The sequence below is a fragment of the Eulemur rufifrons genome, chromosome 2, assembly GCF_041146395.1.
Source record: "Eulemur rufifrons isolate Redbay chromosome 2, OSU_ERuf_1, whole genome shotgun sequence".
Taxonomy (NCBI): Eukaryota; Metazoa; Chordata; class Mammalia; order Primates; family Lemuridae; genus Eulemur; species Eulemur rufifrons.
Genome location: NC_090984.1, coordinates 43,437,467 through 43,460,137, shown reverse-complemented (window position 1 = coordinate 43,460,137; position 22,671 = coordinate 43,437,467). Strand labels below are relative to the sequence as shown.

Here is a 22,671-nt window from a genome sequence, read left to right as displayed (position 1 = left end):
AGTGCCTAGAATGGGGTCTGTCAATAAACACTCAATAAGTATTGTTAAATAATTTTATTCATTTATTTTTATTTATTTATTTTTTGAGAGACAGAGTCTCATTCTGTCACCCAGGCTGGAGTGCAGTGGTGTAATCATAGCTCACTCCAGCCTCAAACTCCTGGGTCAAACAATTCTCCTGCCTCAGCCTCCCGAATAGCCAGGATTGCAGGTGCACACCACCACACCTGGCTAATTTTTTTTTTTAATTTTTTGTAGCGACAGATTCTCACTATGTTTCCCAGGCTGATCTTGAACTCCTGGGCTCAAGTGATCCTCCCACCTCAGCCTTCCAAAGAGCCTATAAAAATTTCAAGGGCATACAAATATATTTAAATTTTAAAATGAAAATATTGGCAGTAAAATTTGAAAATAAAATAAAAATAGAGGTTAGCAAATATCTAACAAATAAAATATACCATTATGCTAGCTTCATTATTTATTAAATTTAAGGATTTTTCATAACATTTGAAAACAATTTGTTAATATTTTTTCACTTTCTAAGAATTGCAAAGAATGTAAAATATTTGCCCAAAATTTATTTATAGCTAAGGGCAAATTCAATGAGTTATTTTATGTCAAGTAATTTCAAAAGAAAAATTATATAAAACTTTAAAATAATTATAAAATATTATGCCTATTATGTAATATAGATGCATTTTAATGTGTCTGATCTGTGTAGAGTGGTATCAGGAAATAACAGTACCTAGAGCCTATAAAGATCTTAAAACAGCGCTGATTGAGAGAAAAATTTGGAAAGGGGATTCCTATAATCTCCTGGAAAGAGAAAGGAAAGGAGGGACTGAAGATGTCCCAGAGAGGCAGAAGGTAGACTCAAGAGTCAATTGTTCTTTAAAGGCAATACTTTTGAATTTACAATAGCAAACACACACATTATTTAATAACTGGAGCAATAACATGCAGTATATATCAAAAACATACAGGATTTTAATATGTCAAAAATACTGCACTTATTTAGAAAAATTCTTTGCTATCTTTATAATTGTGTCAGTGTGCAAAAATCATAGCAGCACAAATACGTATCTTAGTCTTATTCTTTAATTAAAGCCATACTAACATTAAATGAGTAAACAACTTGATCAAACATAAGTGTTTTGCATGGTTTACTATATTTACTTACATAATTTAATTATAATTTGCAACTTGATAGTTTAAAATATCATTAAGAAATTCTCCAGACATTTTGGAGCACACTGAACATTTCTGTATGCATGTGCTATGGAGTTTCTCTTTATAAACCCATATATAAAGAGGAGTATAAGATAACCAAAGATATTCATCCCATAAATACAAGGGTACAATTTACAACATACAGTCAAATTGCAACTTTAGGAGACCAGGAGAAATGGAATTAATTTAGAAAAGCTGTTTTCAAACTTTTTAGTCTTGGGACTACTTTACACTCTTAAAAATTATTGAGGGCAACAAAGAGCTTTTGTATATATGGGTTATAACTACTGAAATTTACTGCATTAGAAATTTAAACTGAGGCATTTTGAATACATGTATTTATTAACTTATTTAAAAATAAAAATAATAGCCCCTTACAGGTCAATATGAACACCAAGTGATAACAATAGCATAGGAAGAAAGCTGGGATTACACAGTTCCAGTCATTTTCTCCTCTTATCTACTCTTCTCATCCAATTAATTTCCCTAAAATATCATTTCTATCCTGACAGTTTTCAAATTTCAAACCTCTAATGACTCTTCATTGTCTGTAAATAAAAGTTCAAATTCCTTAAATTGGCATTCAAAACCCTCAACAGTCTGGCCCTAACTCTTTCTTATTATTTGTTACACTTCCTATTCCAGACATACAGCTCTAGTTTCAATCTTCTGAACATGACTTTTGGATCGCTGCTTCTATCTTTGTACTACTACTTTTCTTTCTCAATTAGCATAAATGTTTCCATTTTTTCTACCAATGTCAATCCTTTCCATCCTTCCAGATCTAAGTCAAGCTCTATCTATTCCTCAAATCCTGCCTTGACCACCTAAAATAACACTCCTTTCTTCTGAATTCCTAGTGATTTTATTTTCCATCCGTTATTTTTAGCAATTGGCATATACTGCTGGGTATTACTCACTTTCTTTTTCTGTAGAAAGAGAAAACACTAACTGAATATGCTTTATATCTTTGGGAACAAATTTATTATGAGTGCTACTTATATGAATAAACTTCTCAAACACAAATAGAGATCTGCAAAAAATAAAAAGACAAGCTCTTATATTTTTCTTATATGAGGCAATAGATATAATGTAGACAAAAGGACCAAGTATAATTAACCTATACTGGTAGCTAACTTAACATGTACACATTATATATTTTTATGTTATACTTTCTGAGCAACTCCCTGGCTTGTGGAGGATAGAATTTCATAAGTTTACTTTATAAATACTTCTATAGGTATTTGCGCATATAGAAAGGAACATTGCTTCCCACTCTACACCTGAACAAAGAGTGATAATGTTAATTTCTTCATTCTTGAGTTTTCTTGAGTAAAAACGAACATAGGACAAAAAGCAAAACAGACTATAAAGTCAATGTTGATATATGGTATTGATTTTGCCAACACTGCTTAATGCGGTCCCAAACAATTGACTTTTAGATACATTGATTTCCCAGTGTGAAAGAATTTTTTTAATATGTCAAGCAATTAAGAATATAGGAACCTAGTAATATGCTGAAAATAAATACATACCTACATGCATAAATAAATGAATAAAATAGGAATGTAGTCATTTTTAAATATATTCTCATCCCAATTAATGGCAGAATCTTTACAACAATCTTTTGGTATCCTTAACCCTAATATGTGAAGGTACAAGATTAACAATGTTCATCACCTATTGAGTGTTAAAGTGCAACGAAGAAATGGTGGGCAATGGATAGGAAATAGAGGAAAGGCTCTGGGAATGGAGCAATATGGACATATTGTCATGACTGAACCTGAAAGGGAAAGTGTCCACATACCATATTAACAATAACTCTATTATTTAACGGTTATATTTTATGGACAATTTTTCTGTAAAAGAAAAGCCAGCAAACATTACAGACTTCATTCCCTAAAACAACTGAGCATGAAAGATACTCTAAGCCTGTGCATCAGCATTCTCTTTTTCATCTAAAAGAAAATATAATATTGAATAAAGGGAGGAAAGGCAGGAGTAAAAGGACTTGAAGGAAAGGAAAACATTGAATTCATAAAATTTTGTAATGGTAAGATCTTTAGAAACAAACTATTCCATAGGTCCTTAAATACACACATGTACTCAATTTTGGAGGTATTGCAAATTTGTTGAATCAATGAATTTCTTCAGTATTCCTCACTGTATTAGTACAAATTTAACCAATTAGTATTCTGATGCATGGTATATTATTTTCCTTTGTGCTTCTTTTAATGAAAACGAAGAAGAGTTAGTTACCGGATAGAGTGCTCAAAGAGGGCAGGACTTGTCGGTGAATTGAGCCTGGCATAGAATTGGCTCTCAGTGAGAATCTGTTGAATGTATGAATCAACATCATAATCCCTCATGTGCTTATAAGCAATTATTAAAATTTTCTGTAGCCTCTTCAGGCCTATGTTCTCCAAAACGCTTTGTTTTCTTTTAATTAAGATATATATACAGATATGTTTGCTGTTTCCATTAGATTTTAACTTCTCGAGTTCAGAAAACATGGCCATTTTTCTTAATTTGTATCCAAAAATTATAGTATAGTTTTATGCATTCTGACAATGCTTCATAAATACTTAAAAAAATTACTATCCATTCCTTTGCATTTTCCTCATAAACCCAAATTTCTAGATGAGCACCTATGAAACTCCCAACTGGATGAGCTCTGAGTAGTGTGAAGTATACAGTGTATTGGGAAAAGAGATTCTGTACATAATGTATATGTGAGGCAAATGACAAATATTAGCTAGGTTACATTCAATTTCAATGACGTGTGTAGCAATTTTATTACCCAGATAAGAAAACTGAAGCCAAAAGAACAATAAGAGAATGAAGTGAAGGTATGGGGGAAAAATCAGTTTTCTTTTAATTAAGTGAATATTTTAGAAAAACAGCTTTTGGAGACCTAATTTACACAGATAATTTTCACTTGGAATTTTCTTTGCATTGCATTAGGCACAGGTATGACAATGTCTCAGGGCTGCACCTCCATATAGAGAGTATAATTAACAGCAAGTTATATAAAAGATGAACTAAACTTTTAATCCCTACATCATTTGAATAAATTTCTTGAGATTTTACTGTATTTAGTGTATCGTTAAAATACAGTATTTAAGGAAGACATACATAATGAAAGAAAATAGTAGGCTAACATTCTTGTGAAGGTACATATTTTGTGAAAAAATGTCAACAAAGATTTTTTTCAGGACAATAACAATTGTATAGAGCTTTATTAGTTGTTAGAAATATGTATGAATATATTTATATATCTAAATTAGCTTCCTTCTTATTTTTTGTCCCAATATAATGCTCAACAAATATTTAAAAATTAATTAGAAAAGTATAAAGTTATAAAATATTATATGAACAAGATTCATAATTTTATTTAAATAAAACATACTATCAATTTAAAACAATCTTTTTTAAGGCAGTAGGCTTTGTTTACCATCACTTATAATTGCTTTAATTGGAATTTTACTCACTTTCAGTATATTCAAGACCTATTACATTAGCAAACATTTTTAAGATAAACTTTAGCCAAATAGAAAAGTAAAGATGTTAGCTTATTATATACTTTCATAGTATTATATGATAATTAAGAGCCAAAATGTCTGGGTTAAAATTGCAGTTCTGCCACTTACCAGGTACAAGAGTTTGGGCAAATTACTGTGTTTCAGTTTCTTGATCTATAAAATGGGGCTAATAAGAGTACCTGCCTCATAGTCTGTAGTGATGACTAAGTGAGTTAATACATAAGAGCACTGGAACAATCCTTGGCATATAGTATGAGTTCAATAAACATCAGGTACTATTGTTACTATTATAGTAAATTAGAAATGTAATTCTAGGGATTAAAAAGCTTAATTTGAATATATAACTATTTCTTTGAATACCAATATCTTTTTCTACAAAATAAAAAATCATCAGTTTGTATTTCCTATATTTAATGACTACTCTGATATTTGTATATATGTGTTATGAGGAGCAGGTCTCAGGCTGAGTAAATAATCACATTAATAATCATAACAACTTTCAGTTGAAACAGAAATAAGAACAAATGGCCATTCCTGGATAATCAGCAAACCTTAATGAATAACTGACATATCTTTCTGTGGTCCCTTGCAGATATCATGGAAATCAGGACAGTGGCCGTTGGAATTGTGGCAATCAAAGGGGTGGAAAGTGAATACTATCTTGCAATGAACAAGGAAGGAAAACTCTATGCAAAGGTATTAATAATTGATAGCTTACACTTAATTTTTCAAAGTTAATTTTGTCAAAAAATCTTGCTTTTCTGAAAAGTAAAAATGGAATTAATTTCTCTCCAACTGCATAGCTTAATGATTTCATTAAAACACTTTATGCTCTGGCATTAAGAAAAAATATTTTTCTGTGCAACCTTGGACAAATTGCTTGAGCCCTCTGGACTTTGGTTTCTTCATCTATAAAATGACCTTGAAGTGTCTTTCCAGCTCTAAAATTCCATGTGCATTTTAGATTTTTAAAATCTAAACTTTCCATTTTTCAGTATTAAAGCTCTTTTTGTTAAAGTTCACCCAATTTGCACATTGCTGACATGAAAATTCTTGTGAAGAAAAGTCCTGAAGTGTTAGTTCATTTATCAACATCAGTCTCACAATCATGAGCTTTGAACTGTAAGCATTCATATTGTTCCCACTTTATTACAATGCAAAATATGTAACAGTTCATCCCACTATAATAAAGTATAATTGACTTTCTTTTGTATTCCCACAGCTCAGCATAATTCTTGGCACAGGCTAATTATTATAGGTTTAATACTATAGGTTATAATATAGGTTTAATTGAATGAGTGAATGGTTGCATGGATAAACAAATAAATTAACTTTTTATTTTCTGTTACCATTGAAGGCAATGTAGTAGTAAATGAAGAAAAGTTGTGAAATATGACCCTCACCTGAGGGAGGCAGAACTCTTCTAACTATACTAAATTTCCAGTGCTTCTCAGAGAATGAGTGACTTGGAAAGACCAATGAGGTTTACTAATTAGGGGGAAATAGATCCGAATACTAAAGAACAGTAGACACTGCTAAAAAGCTACGTTTTTGAAACCATGTTGCATAACTGTGTATTATGTTATCTTTTTTTTGTTTTAAATTTAAGATGCCCTTTTTTTCAAATATATTACATAAGTATATATAATAAACTGAATTAGGCCTACTCGACCTAAGGTTTAAAAAAATCCTGTATGTTTCAATTCTGCCAAATACTACCTGCTTACTTTTTATTTAATTCATCCCCTCTAAAAATCATTTGGATAATGTTGTTTGTTTGTTGTTTTAACAGAAAGAATGCAATGAAGATTGCAACTTCAAAGAATTAATTCTGGAAAACCACTATAATACATATGCATCAGCTAAATGGACACACAATGGAGGAGACATGTTTGTTGCCTTAAATCAAAAGGGAGTTCCTGTAAGAGGGAAAAAAACGAAGAAAGAACAAAAAACAGCCCACTTTCTTCCTATGGCAATAACTTAATCGCATACAGTATATAAGAAACCAGTTCGAGCAGGGAGATTTCTTTAAGTGGACTGTTTTCTTTCTTTCTTTTCTTTTCTTTTTCTTTTTTAAGTAACCAAGAAAGGCTGGAAAACTACTGAAAAACTGATCAAGCTGGACTTGTGCATTTTTGTTTAAGACACTGCATTAAAGAAAGATTTGAAAAGTCTACACAAAAATCAGATTTAGTAACTAAAGGTTGTAAAAACTTGTAAAACTGGTTGTACAATCATGGTGTTAGTAATGTTTTTTTTCTTAAATTAATTTACCCTTAAGAGTATGCTAGATTTGATTATCTGATAATGATTATTTAAATATTCCTATCTGCTTATAAAATGGCTGCTATAATAATAATAATGCAGATGATATTATATAAGATATGTCAGACCTAAAGGCTGCTGGAATGATTTGTCAGATAATCAAACCAACATTAACTATGGAAGATGAGCAGCATTTAAAATGCTTTCTAGAGAAAAAATTATAAGCCACTTAAACTCTAATCAGAATAAAAAGAATATTCTCAAAAATTCTATTATGAAATTGAGTCAAACAGGTTTTTTACAGAAGTATACGATTAGAACATGCTTGTAACCTATCTTGTTACAAGAACAAAGTTCCTAATGCTGCTCAAATTGAAAGGGGATATTTTCAAAAATCTTGTATATAAAATAGCAATAATGTCGATAATACTGTACTTCATCTCACTTGCCACAAAATAACATTTTATAATCCCTAAAAGTAAAATTCATAAATCCTCAAGTTTTTTTTCAAGTAACATAATCTATCCTTTATATAATTCATATTTGGGAATATGGCTTTGAATAATGCTCTTTCCATAAATAATCATGCTTTTTTTCTTGTGGTTACAGCATTAAACTCTATTTTAAGTTGTATTTGAACTTTATTGTTTTGTTATTTAAGTTTATGTTATTTATAAAAAAAAACCTTAATAAGCTGTATCTGTTTCATATGCTTTTAATTTTAAAGGGATAACAAAACTGGCTCAACTGCAAGTTTCCCCTCCCCCTTACGACTGATACCAAGTCTAGTACTCAGCACTTGGACCAGCAAATTCTGGAAGGCAGACAAAAATGACAGCCTGCAGCAATGCTTACAATAGATGTCTCCCAGGGAACAGTAAAAATATGTGAAAAATGTTTTGCCACACACTCTTGCCAATTGAATTATATAAGTTAAATCATTATAAATAAAAGAATTTATAGGATTTTAAAATAAGAAAATAGTTGAGTGTATGAACAGAAAAGTATCATATTTAAAAACTATGTATATATAAATTTAGCAATTTTCTAATCTCTAGAAATGGTAGCGGCATTGAAAGTTGTTTTCCTGTTAGATGGCAAAAGCACAATGCCCCAAATACAGGATATACTTAGGGAAAGGGGACCCTGAATATCATGAATGCTTGAGGGCAGGCTAAAGATAATGAATTTTTAGAAAGATTAATTCCTATTTCAAAATTCTTCCATTGGCAGCAGATCTTGGTAGCATTTTGTATGTTCACCAATGGAAGACAACATTCATTTAAATTAAACTGTTGGTATGCTAATCATTGTGGTTTTAATTTCAAATTATTTGTCATTCAAGTCCCTTTACATAAATACTATTTGGTAATACATTTACAGGTAATAATTATATGAAATATCTAGGTCAACAGAAACAACAGATTCATTTTATTTTCTTGTGCTTCACCTACATGACCAGGCTGCAGGAAGTTAGAAAGAATTGCCTTTCCTCAAATATGCTCTTGGGAGATAGCATGAATGATACCCTGAACTATAATCTGATTCAAGGACCTTACTAGCCTAGGTTCCTGGATTAGGCTTCTATGACTGGAGTCTTGTGAGCATATAGAGCACAGAGGAGTACTTAACGTTTTGCACATTTCTTTCCTCAGTGCCCAGCAGAGTGTCTGTCTATAATCAATTTTTTATGTGAATTCATTCAATGTTTAAGCATAAAAGAAAAGTCATAGTGAAACTAATCATACTTTAAAGAGTTAGAGTGAAACATGATTATACAGAATTTAAAACAGAAATAGTGTACATACATACAGGATACAAGCTATGTTAGGACCAAATACTTGTATCTGTGAAGTTATCATTACCATCAAATTACACAGCAATGCCAAATTAGGCAAAACCAATATTTAGTAATGAATCCATTCCTGATAGTATAGGTTGTCTACAAAATCTTTCTAGAAACATTTACTTTTAATTCTTTGTTTTCATCCTTTTTTTTACATTTATGATGCAAATTTTAGAAAATAAAATCTGTTCTAGTTACATGCACTTAGAACTGTAGAATCTTAAAACTGTAAGGGGCCTCTGTCCCTCTTACTCATTTGTAGACCAGGAAATTGAGATTTTAATACACCCAAACCCATATGGATGGATAGGTGCAGAACTGTCATAAAAGTATAAGTCACTTAGTATATGCTTCTTATCGTTAGGTTATTAGGATTATTGGCTAGTGGTCTCCTGTTTTTGTTTGTTTGTTTTTATTTTTATTGAGATATGATCTTTACATTTGCACGCAAATATGACCATGTTTTGGCAATTCACTTCACACCAAATGATTAATCTATGCTACAATGATTTGACTCAAAAGGAGAAAAGAAATGATGCGATTTCCAGTTCTGATTCCTATTCTACATTTACATATACCCCTTTATTTATGAATGGAAAGTATTATGCAAAATATCCATATAAACACAGTAATCTTTTCTAAAATGCTCTTTGAAAGAGAAAATTAAATACATGGGTTTCAAACAATTAGGAAGGAAAACATTAAATAAAAGAACATGAAATGTTATAAGAGTAATACAAAAGATGGTTTCAATACAATAAGTGAACTAAAACATTTTAGCATAGATAATCCATAATATAAATCATCAGCCTTTGAGTTGTCTGCAAATTCAATTAAATGATAGAAGAGAAGGAAGATGCTGGAGATGAATTCTTAGAATTTCTGTTACTTAGAGTTTGCTCTTCTGGTTCTCTAGAGTGCCAAAGAACATAAAGATGGACCAGAGGACCCAGCTTACACAGTAAAAGCAATTCTATAACAACAAGAACCCTAAAGTGGTACCCCTTATAATTTTCTACTGAAATACCTATAATAATAAAGGTATAGAATAAGAGTCTAGGGAACAATGCAGAGGTAGCCCACCAAAGACAGTAAATTTCTTGAAAACTTCCTTTATCTTAAAATTCATGTGATTTTTGCATTTTACTCTATAACACATTTATGTTTGCTTTAATATGAAAATATCTCCAATTAACACCAGGGAGCAAAATTGGTGCTTTAGACTGACTTATAAGATTTATCATGTGGCTTCATTTACACCCTTATCCCATTGCCACTTAGGCATGAATAAGACACAAGAATTCCTCTACCCCCATAGTCCAACTTTACACATAAATAACACACAGCTAAAGAAAACCAAAACATAAACTAAGTTCACCATGTACAGGAGTGATGCTACATATATTTAACAGCCAATATGGGTGGATACTGGCCAATCAGAATATAGCACTGATCTACCAGAATGAATGTGGGCCTCTATGACTAACTTGTGGGTACCAGATGATTATCAGCCTTGACCATTTCTATGATCACCCTAAAACAGAGTTTTGGAAAAGATCTATTAATTGAGCTCTCTGGTTTGAGTTCCTACTGTGTATCTTAATATGATAATAGTTCATTAAAACTTCATGTCTAATTGCTTCAGCATTGTTGTCAGTTACTCTTTATTTCACTTCTATGCAATATTTATTCAAAAAAGTTGCTACTTTCAATGAAAATGACTTGTTTCTTCAGGCCCACATATGCTCCCACCTATCCTCCAACTTTGAATGGTTTATCGAGAAAATTTACTTTCTCTTGAGTTGAAGAGATCTGACAGGAAGCAAGAAGTAGTAGTACTAGTCTCTTCCCAATAATCCTTGATTCTACTCTTCTCAAACTATACTTTTCAGGGAACTAGGAATTTATTCTCACCTAGGAAGATGCCACTATGTTTTCCTTTTACTTCCTGATTATTATGTGGTTTCATTTTTCAAATACCCATCATTGAATTTATGAGAGCCTATACGAAATTATTTTCTTTCACATCATTGGTACTTATATCCTAATAATTGAAATGTGAGATCATGAATAATAACAATTAGCTTAAAGATGACAAATCCTTCTCTTGATGAATCCTGCCATGTATTAGTTATCTATGGTTGTGTAACAAATTAAAACTTAATGGCTTAATACAACAAATATATTTTATCTCATAGTTTATGTGGCTCAGGAACCTAGGCATGGTTAAGCTAGGTGTCTCCGGTCAGAATGCCTCATGAAGCTACAATCAAGGTGTTGACCAGGGTTGCAGTCATCTATCATAACACTCAACTCATAGAGGGATCCATCTTAGGTCTTCAGGTCCTGGTGTTGGCTGGACACATCACTTCCTCACCACATGGGCCTCTCCATATTACTGCTTGCAACATGACAGTTTGTTTCCCACAGAGCAAGGAATCAGAGAGAATGAAAGAAAGTGCCCAAAATGGAAGCTGTAGTATTTTTTAATAACCTAGTTTATTTTTATTTTTTTATTATTATTTCAGCATATTGTGGGGGTACAAAAGTTTAGGTTATGAATAACCTAGTTTTAAAAGTGATGTCACTTCTGCCTACACTTATGGGGAGGGTATTACACAAGGGCATAAATACTGGAGGCTGGGGATCACTGGAGGCCATTTAAAGGCTGCCTAATCCAAGTCATACACTAGATGTTTTTAAAGCCCCTGCCATAAACTGGGATTCTACAGGCCCTAGGTAAGAGTCGTTAATGGCTTTCAGTGGTGAGCCATTCAGCAGAGAAAGAGATGAAGTAAATATAGTCTCTGTGGAAACATTCTTAATTCTTCCCTGAGGGATACTGTATGGTCCATTCCTACCCAGGATAATTAAGAAAAGGTTTGAACTATAGTCTGTACTTCCTATTGGCCCAAACTGAGCCTCTGTACAACTCCTAATGTAGCTGGAAGACTAACAATATCACTTTGCCTCCATATGAAGGAAATTACTCTGCTTTCAGACTCAAAATGGAGATGATCCTCCCCTTAACTGTTCTACCTCAAGAGAATAAGTTCATGGATGTTAGTTGAAAATCCTTTGGGCTATAGAGAGTTTTGTTCTTAACAGTGGGGGCAATAAGTCACAAGTTGCCCAAAATAATCTAAAGATAAGACCTAAAAAGAGTCTGTCCTCTTTTGAAAAGTTTCTGTTCATGTCCTTTGATCACTTTTTGATAGGGTTGATTTTTTTCTTGCTGATTTTCCTGAATTCTATATGGACTCTAGTTACCAGCCCTTTATTGGATGTGTAACATGCGACTATTTTCTTCCATCCTGTAGGTTGTCTGTTTGCTCTCATGATAGTTTCCTTGTCTGTGCAGAAGCTTTTTAATTTGATGATGTCCCATTTATTTATTTTTGTTGTTGCTGTGATTGCCTTTGGGGTCTTCTTCATAAATTCTTTGCCTAGGCCAATGTCTATAAGAGTTTTGAAAAAAATGTTCAACATCTATAATCATCAGGGAACTGCAAATCAAAACCACAATGAGATTTCACTTACCTCCAGTGAGCATGGCCTTTACCAAAAAGTCCCAAAATGATAAATGTTGGCACGGATGTGGAGAGATAAGAACACTCATACACTGCTGGTGGGACTGCAAACTAGTATAACCTCTGTGGAAAGCAATATGGAGATACCTCAAAGAGCTAAAAGTAGAACTACCATTTGATCCAGCAATCTCATTAATGGGCATCTACCCTAAAGAACAAAAGACATCCTATAAAAAAGACATCTGCACTCAAATGTTTATAGCAGCACAATTCACAATTGCAAAGATGTGGAAACAACCCAAGTGCCCATCAATCCATGAGTGGATTAATAAAATGTGGTATATGTATATCATGGAGTCCTATTCAGCCACAAAAAACAGTGGTGATCTAGCACGTCTTATATTATCCTGGATACAGCTGGAACCCATTCTACTAAGTGAAGTATCCTAAGAATGGAAAAACAAGCACCACATGTACCCACCATCAAATTAGTTTTAACTGATCAACACTTAAGTGCACATATAGTAGTAACTTTCATCGGGTGTCGGGCAGATGGAGGGGTATGGGTATATACACACCTAATGGGTGTAGTGCGCATCATCTGGGGGATGGACATGCTTGAAGCTCTGGCTCGGGTGGGGCAAGGGCAATATACGTAACCTAAACATTTGTACCCCCATAATATGCTGAAATAAAAAAGAAAAAAAAAGACCTAAAAAGAATTGAAAGCAATTGATTTCAATGCTAGATGCACATCAGAATGACCTGAATTTTTTTTTTTTAATACTGAGGCCTAGGCCCCAACCAAAGCCAATTGCATCAGTATATATGGGAGGGAGGCCAAGCAGTGGTATTTTTAAAACTCCCCAGAAGATTCTAATGTGCCCATGCAATTGAGAACTAATTAGGTACATGGGAAAAAAACAAAAAATCTCTTTAGGAACTATACCTGGTTCTTCATCGTATTTTATTCCTTAAACATCTCAAAAAGATTTATTCCCAACACCCTCCACTTACCATGCTCCCCCCTCCAGTTTTCCTAGATGACTACATAATTTTTGCTATTCCCAATTGGGACTAAAAGGACATGAAAACACTAGAAATAGAGCAACAATTATTTTTGCATCAAAATGATTACCGACCACAAAGTACACAAATGTACCCCCTCCCCCTCCACAGTCCCTTCTCAAACAGAGAAGCCAGATTAATTCTGTTAGAATACATTTCAGATCTTGCAACTCCTCTGTTCAAAACTGCAACCATTTTCCATATGATTCAGAATTGCAGACAGTTTTTATAGTGGCTAAAGAGTGGCAATGGAGGAGGGTGAGTAATTAAAAACTTTGCTGCAGGCCGGGCGCGGTGGCTCACGCCTGTAATCCTAGCACTCTGGGAGGCCGAGGTGGGCGGATCGTTTGAGCTCAGGAGTTCGAGACCAGCCTGAGCAAGAGCGAGACCCCATCTCTACTAAAAATAGAAAGAAATTATATGGACAGCTAAAAAATATATATAGAAAAAATTAGCCGGGCATGGTGGTGCATGCCTGTAGTCCCAGCTACTCGGGAGGCTGAGGCAGGAGGATCGCTTGAGCTCAGGAATTTGAGGTTGCTGTGAGCTAGGCTGACGCCACGGCACTCACTCTAGCCTGGGCAACAGAGTGAGACTCTGTCTCAAAAAAAAAAAAAAAAAAAAAAAAAAAAAACTTTGCTGCTGAATTAGGTGTGGGCAAGACGACAGGGAGAAAGTAATAAAAATCTAGAGGAATTGTGCAGTCAGCTTGATTGGCAGATATTATTGAATTCTCAGATTATAAAGAAACTGAAATTGGGTATTATAGATAATATTTAATGGGGATGATAATTAATTAGAATCATACTCAGAGGAAATCCCTGCATCAAAAATTGATGAATGTACCTTTTTATGTTCGAAGTGAACATAAAATATTTAAGTCATATATATATATCAATGATTCTCCACTTTACTGAAATTTTTCTATTAATCAATCAATTAATGGATCTGACTAGTCTAGAGGAGAGGGCTTCTACTTTACTATTATTTATTTAACTTATCTCCTATTGGTTATTTTTTGGTTGTTTCAAATTTTTCATTAACATAAATATGGATATTTTTGTATATACTTCTTTATATTTCTGATTTTCTTAGGATGATTACACAAAATTCATTTGAAAAACTGATTTTCAGAAAATTTTTTCCAAAATACATTCCAATCATCAGTGCATGGGTGTGGATATACATTGTAATTTTTGTGTTCAAAATGTAGTCAGCTTTCATTCTTGTCTCAATCTCAAATGCTGCCTAATTTCTTCATCTTTCTAAATTACTGCTCTGTGTCAGTTGCCAATTTCAGAGCCATACTGGCTCCTTGTTGCCTATTGGGTTTAGTTTAAATTCCTAAAACTAGTACCCAAAGCTGTTAAATAATTGGCTCCACCTTACCTTTCCAATTTTTTCACTGTTCAATACAAACCTTATAATTTCTTTAGGCCATTGTGTTTGTCATGCTTTACACAGACCATGTTGATTCTGCCTCTGAGCTTTGTCTATATTGTCCCAACAATCTAGAATATCTCCACTGTCACTGTAAATTCATACCCTTCTTTGCTCTTAGACACAAGCCTCAAGTTTAATGATTTTTTCCTTCTCTGAATCCTATTGCACTCTAGTAAACAATTGCATACATACATAGACATATACACATGTATATGTACATATATAACGTTTATGAATATATGTCTTCATCTACTTCAGTTAAACAAGCACATCTTGAGAATCTACCATGTTCGTGTCAGGCACTACATGATAAATATGTGTTAAGTGTGATAACAGTAAAAATGGCTATTGCCTTTTTAAAACTCCCCATGGAAGCTAGTAATAAAATAGAACCTCAAAAAGTACTAAATACTCTTAATACTTGCTTGCTAACTGGTCCACACGAATTATCCAAATTATTATTAAATTTAATTCATAACAATCATATCTGTATAGTTCTGTAAAAATACTGCCAATTTCTGGTTCTTTGAGCTACTCTATGCCTTATGTTATCCTCTCCACTTCTGTTCACAGAGTCTTTCTCCACATAGTATAAAATACAACCAATAATAATATAAGAATACAACTTATCAAATTGCTATCACATTGGGGATTTGTATGTCTGTCTGTCTTACTACTGTTTTGAGGATTTCTTCACTCTTTAGCTGTGCAAATTTCTTGGTTTTCTTTCAATGGTATATAATGAAAAGCACAATGTGGAGATTTTACTGGCTTAATTCTCAAAGTGCTACCTTATATCCAAGTTTTAAGGGTTCTGTTTTAATTGTCAATGAACACTGCTAACAGTAAGAGGTAACAAAATGACGGAGGTGCCAATTAAAATTCAAGCACCTTTTATAACATACGGAGTCCTAACCCATCTGGCTATTACTTTAAGTATTTCTATAACATGTCATTTGCTAAATATCAACTACTAATAGTACTTGTGTATGAGTAACTACTGTGTTTCTTTTTTATCTCCTCATAGTACAGTAATGTGCACTATGTACTTCAGAGCTAGTTGAATATAAGGATTTTTCTTATTTCTTGTGGTTTAAACTATAGTTTATAAAAATCATGAGATTTGTTAATGTTTTAACCTTAAAGTCAGAGAAAGAGGAAAAGTTGGGTTTAAAATTGGGGGAGAAGTAGAAAAATAGTTTTTCAAAAATGATCTTATCTTTACTTCAAAAGCTTAAATGGGGTATATCATAATAAGACAAATGAATGTTAAAACTTTAGTCTTGTAAATAATCTAATAATATACTGGTTAACGGGAGCTGGCTTGTAAATCTTGAGTCATTCCAGATACTGAAATTCTATAACTGCTCACATTCCAGTCCTCAACAGGGAGATATTATGCCATTTTGTTTGGAAGGCAAATTTTAACTAGCCACTGTCTGTTTCTTTCATTAAAAACAAAAACTGAAAATTCTTTTTGTTAACATTCTGGAAAAAAGTTAACTCCACATGGCAATAAGCATCTCAAATGTCAAGAAGAAGAAATAATGTTTTAATTATGTTTTGGATTAGATGAAGTAATTCTAAGATAGCAGTATAAATGAGCACAGATTATTCTATTCCTTGAAACTCACATATATACATATGTGTATCCATGTGTATACATATTCATGCTTTATACAGGTTCTGCTCTTGACTCTGGATCTGTGTCAGTCCTCCTCCAGTACACAGATTAAGGTTTTAATACACATAAAGACACACACACACACACATACACACACACACACACACACACACAGAGCTATCGGGAGAGAAGAGCTCTAAAATCATGAATCCAGTCTCTTGCTAATCCCACCTCAACAATTTACAACCACTTTGGAAGATTATTCCACACCTATGAATAGAAGTCATGGAGTAACAAAATGTTAGAAAGGAGGAATCTAGCAATAATTTAATCACCTAATTTTTCAGTTGGAAAAATAAGGCTCAGAGCAGTTATGTGACCTGCTCAAGGACATTCCAGTCTTCTATGTGCAAGTTGAATACATTAGAACTGGAAAAACACTAGAGACTATAGAAAAGTCTTCAAATAAAAACATCCTTTTGGTCCTAGTAAATAAATTATCAGAGTATGTTTAGGGCATTCTCTGTAGTGTAACTGAGTCCAGATTGGGGATAAGCAGCATAGAAACTGTAAAGCAATAAGCAGGATATGGTAGCTCTCAGATGCTATGGGCCAAGCTCCTTTACAGTGATTTCCTATAGGATAGTAGTCCTCAAAGTTTTTGGTGTCAGGGCTCTTTTACACTCTTCAGAATAAACGAAGACATCAAAGAAATTTTGTTTATGTGGGCTTTTGTATCTACTAATATTTGACAGATAGGCAAGTACAAGTAGAAAATATTAAATATTTCTTAATTCATTAAAAATAATAGGTATAAACCCATTTCATGTTAACATAAATAGCATCTTTTATAAAAAAAAAAAAAACTTTACTTCCAAGAAAAAGATTTGAGAAGAGTTACATTGTTTTATATTTAAAAATCTCTTTAATATCTGGCTTGGTAGAAGACAGCTGGATTCTAATATACATATTTTTACATTTATTCTGCTGTGATATTTTGGAAGTATCTATGTACATATTAATACTAAAGTATATAAAGAAAATCCAGCATCATACAGATATGTAGGTAGAAGAAGGAGGAATATTTTAATAGCCTTTTCACATAATTGCAAATATTCTTTGACACTACAACAAAACTTGACAAGTTGTAGTTTATTAATGGTGGGTTGCAATGTGGAATCTGAAACCATTTCACTGTGCTTTATGTACTCCATTATATTAAAAGCCATTGATCTTGGGTTTTTAAAATTTATGTATGATTTTTTTTTTTTGAGACAGAATCTCATTTTGCTATCCAGACTGGAGTGCAGTGGTGCGATTATTGCTCACTGAAGCCTCAAACTCCTAGGCGATCCTCCTGCCTCAGCCTCTCAAATAGCGAGGACTACGGGCATTTGCCATCATGCCTGGCTAATTTTTTAAATTCTCTGTAAAGACAGGATCTCACTTTGTTGCCCAGGCTGGTCTCAAACTCCTGACTTCAAGCAATCCTCCAGCCTCAGCCTCTGAAAGTGCTAGGATTACTGGTGTGAGCTACCACACCCATCCTATGTATGATATTTTAAAAATATAATGCATTGGTCACTTGGAAAATACTAATTTAGTGAGTTATATGTAGATCTTCTAAGTGTTGAAACATTTCTTTATACAATATCAATAAATCATATTCATTAATATTACCACTGATCTCATCAGAAAAGTCTTTAAGTACTGAAAAACTCTCAAGATTGTGGTGGTGAATACAACTTCTACAAAATTTTTGTTTGATAGCTAAAATTATTGGCCACAGCAAAATCATTCTATTAAATAAGGATTACTACACTATTCTTTAACTGGATGCCTGTAGTAGACATTTAGCTGTCTTCCAAAATTTGTGCTCTCCTTTCCATAGTGTAGAGTTATCACTATGTAGCAGCAGTCAGGGTTTTTATTTGCCACACCTCCTTAGATCTAGGTATACCAGTGACTTGTTCTCACTAATGGTATGTGATTGGAAGTGATATGGGTCACTACCGAACCAAAACTTTTAAGAGTGTATGCCCACTCATTTTTTTATTCTCCTGATGAGACAAATTCAAATGACTATTCAGTTCTATAGGATGGTGAACCCTAAAGATAGAAGTAACCTGGAGCTTGGCATCACCGTGTGGAGGAGAGGCACACACTGAACACTAATGAATGTAAAAACTCAGCAGATAGCATTAAAAGTAGGTAGAGCTCTGGAGAAATATGAGAGGCTTAAAATTCAACTAAAGAAACATGTAAATTTTAACCAATTTCTTTGTAGTCACAATGTAAGCAGAAGTTTACAAGAAAAAATATACCTCTTTAAGCAATCCTTGTCTTTTGAAATGGTACAACTCCCCCATTTAGTTCTCCTATCAAAAACAGTGGTGTGTAGCAGATATATGCTTCCCAATGGAGGCTCTGGTTCTCTTAGAGGTTAAGAAATTTTGGCCCTTTGCTATCATTGTGCCACTATACTACTTTGGCCCCAGAGTATGGATTTTCCAACTATCAAAACCATTGCTTTCTATTTCTAGGAGTCCTGGTTTTTATTTCTAGAAGAGTCCATAAACAAAATTGGGAAACAGAATAATTTTTCTCCCCAGTCTTCTACCTTTCTGGCTCTTCTACTTACACCCTTCCTTGTTCCTTCTCACCTATTAAAATTGAATCAAAGAAATAATCTAAAAACTCATTCACATTTGCCATAAATGAAGGATTAAGGCTGTAGTAACTCTCATAAGTTACAACTCTTATCCTATGATGATGACTTTAAGCTTTAATATACTTACAAATCTGTAAAATTAAATGAGAGGTAGTATGTGAAGTTGTTAAGGGTTCATATTTTAAGGCCAAAATTTCAGGGATTTCAATTCCTATTCCAGCACTTATCAGTTATGTGACTTTAGGCAAGTTACTTGATCTATTTATGTTTCATTTTTCTCATTCATAAAATGAGGATGATAATAAAAGCCACCTGCCACACAAGAAGATTACTAATAAGGCTCTATAAGTCAACAAACTTTATCAGGTATGTACTTCAAATTGAAGATTTTTCCAGTTTGAACATAAATTATTAAATTTTAATTTTGAGCAATATATAAGAAACACCATTATAACCTGGTCCCCACTCCCACAGACTTAGATGATCTCATTCAGAAACAAAAAAATCTTTTCCTGTTTTAGAATCAAATATAAAAATTATTTTCAAATATTATGGGATAATTAAAATGTATGACACATTTATCAAGATTTCCCATTAATATAAAAATCAAGTTTGTTTAAGCACATAGAATTCTTATTATTTTTTAAATGAAAATAACTATTTTATAAGGAATACAATATAAAACCTCTTACAGGCATTATAGTGCATTACGTAGAGTAATTCTTCATTTTAGAGTGCATAAAATGGATAACTCAAATAATAATAACTTCTAAAAAAACAAGGATTATCATGAAACAACATATAAATAAGAAATACTTGGAATAAATATAACTGAGATAAAAGCTCATAAGTAATATTTTCTAGAAGAAGAAAAGAACTTTTCAACTACTTCTATAACCTATGGAGTAACTTCACTATATTCTCTTGGTGGTCAAAAATACTGGTCAAAACCTGTTAATTATTTTTAGTTTTCAAATACCAATTGTTAAATATTAACATATAAAACACGAGACTGAATTAAATCTATATATATCAAGACGGGTAAATCTAGAGAATGTTGCATAAAGAAAAATTTTAAAGTTTTATATATATTATTTATGTACAAAACACAAAAAACAATATTATATAAATAGAGGATGTCCATCAATTTAAGCAGAATCATAACCTCTTGGGAAGGGAGAGACATATTTAGGAGTGGTAAAACAGATCTGCAAATAATAGAATGGAAAAACAAATATGGCAAAATGTAAATATTTGTTGCATGTCAGAAATATCCTTCACTATACCTTCCTGCATGTCTCAATATAATAAAAACAAAAATAAGAAAACAAGACTCAACTATAGTTTGTTTACAAGAAATACACATTAAATATAAAAACACAAACTCATAGTAAGTAAAATGATAGGAAAAGATACACCATGTAAACCATAATCATAAGAAATCTGAAGTGGCTATATTAAGCTTAGACAAAATAGAACTCAAAGGAAGGAGTATTATCATAGATATAAAGGAACATTTTATAATGATTAAAGAAAAAACTTAATGATAATAATAAAAGTACATGTGCCCAATAACAAAATGCATAAAGCAAAAATCAACAGAATAAAAGGGAGAAATAGATAATTTCACAAATATAGATATTTCAATATTCCCCCTCAGTAATTAATTAAAGAACAACTAAACAAAATATCAAGAAAGATATCAGGGTGAGCAAACTTTTTCTATTACATAAAGAGCTATATAGTCAGTATTTCAGAATTTTCAGGCCACATGTAGTCTCCGTGGGATATTCTTTGTTTTATTTTATATATTTTTTTATAACCCTTAAAAAATGTAAAAATCATTCTCAGTTCACAGGATATGTAAAAATATGCTGCAGGCCAGATTTAATCCACAAGCTATAGTTTGCTGACTCCTGACATAGAAGATAGGAATAACACTACTGATCATTATTGTATAAACTGAGATTTATACAATAACTGAAGATATACATTCTTCTCAATTGCACATGGAATGTTCACCAAGATGGACCATCTACTATACCGTAAAATAATTCTTAATACACTTCAAAAGATTATACAGAGTACATACTCAGCCCACAATAGTTTTTAAATTAGAAATCAGTAATTATAAGAGATCCAGAAAAGTCTCATATATTTGGAAATTAAACAATACCCCTCTAAATAGCCCATGGGTCAAAGCAGAAGTTATAATGAAAATTAGAAAATATTTTAAATTAAATGATAAAATACAACATATCTAAAATTGTAGAGTATAGCTAAGGCAGTGCTTAGGGAAATATATAGCTTTAAATGCTTACATGAAAAAAGAAGAAAGAGAATGATAAAAATGGGGCAAAATGTAAATAATTGGTGGGTAAAGGATATATGAGAGTTCTTTATGCTATTCTTATCACTTTTATGTAAGTTAAAATTTTAATAAAAAAAAGAAGGTTCCCCAAAAAACCCTTAATTTTGTATTCAGCCAAGTAGATATTCACATGTGAGGATGAGAAGTAAAAACAGATATGCAAAACTGGGTCAAGGTAGTCAAGATAGTAGACTACCTCTCTTTCCATTCAAAATCCTTAGACATGAGCCCCCAAATAACAAATATGTATGAAATTCTGGAAAACCACTGAGGGTGATATTAGCAAACAAGAAATTTCATGTAACTACTAAAAAAATAGAAATCATATAGGATGGTATCTATGGAGATAAGTGTGGGGAGCTCAAACAGTGATTCTCTGAGTTCAACGTATACAAATCTGAAGAGCAGTAATTAACTAATTAAATGACTTTAGGATCAGAAATTAAAGAATAGCTTCTAGAAGAGTTGGTTGAGTAGGTTAGCCCTTCCTCTTCCCTGGCCTGAAGGTATAGATTGGAAACGTATTTCTCTGTACATTAGCAGTTTATAACTTTGCCGGCAAATTGAAATCATCTGAGGTGCTGAGAAATTTTAAGAAATACTGAGTCTAGATTCTGATTTAATTGGTTAGTAATGAGGCCTGAGCATTAGACCTATGTTTGGTACTGCACAGCATAAACAAGAGAGAAATAAATTTGCCTTACAAAGCTTATTAATGTTGAGTAACAGAAGAGTTTGGTCCTGTGCAGGAATTTAGCAGGTAGCTCAAAGGAACAGAAGAGAATACAAAAATGTAAGTGAATTAGTATTTCAAATAGTCTATAAGCAGACTATTTAAAAAATGAATCATTTGGAAAAAATATCACACAGGAATACAACTACCCTCCTTATAGCAAAATAAATTCCAAAATGGGTTAAAGAATTAAATCAAATACATAAATAAAAAATTACCAGAAAAAAGACATAGGTAGGTATTTTTATGATCTTAGGTAAGTCTTTACAAAAGTGCCAAAAACTGAAACCCGAAAGAAAACATAATTTAAATGAACTAAATAAAAAAATTTAAATTTTATATATT

The 22,671-nt window shown here is 32.5% G+C and overlaps 2 protein-coding genes across 2 annotated transcripts in view; one reads left to right on the top strand and one right to left on the bottom strand.

The window, feature by feature from the left end:
• Positions 1-7,993, top strand: part of FGF7 (fibroblast growth factor 7) — a 61,819-nt gene extending 53,826 nt beyond the window's left edge. The window contains exons 2-3 of the mRNA XM_069460135.1: positions 5,365-5,468; positions 6,565-7,993. Coding sequence (XP_069316236.1) covers positions 5,365-5,468; positions 6,565-6,759 — 299 coding nt within the window. The 3' untranslated portion in view covers positions 6,760-7,993. The remainder of the gene's footprint in view (positions 1-5,364; positions 5,469-6,564) is intronic.
• The window catches only part of FAM227B (family with sequence similarity 227 member B), a 182,676-nt gene that overhangs the window by 118,982 nt on the left and 41,023 nt on the right, over positions 1-22,671 (bottom strand). The window lies entirely within an intron of this gene.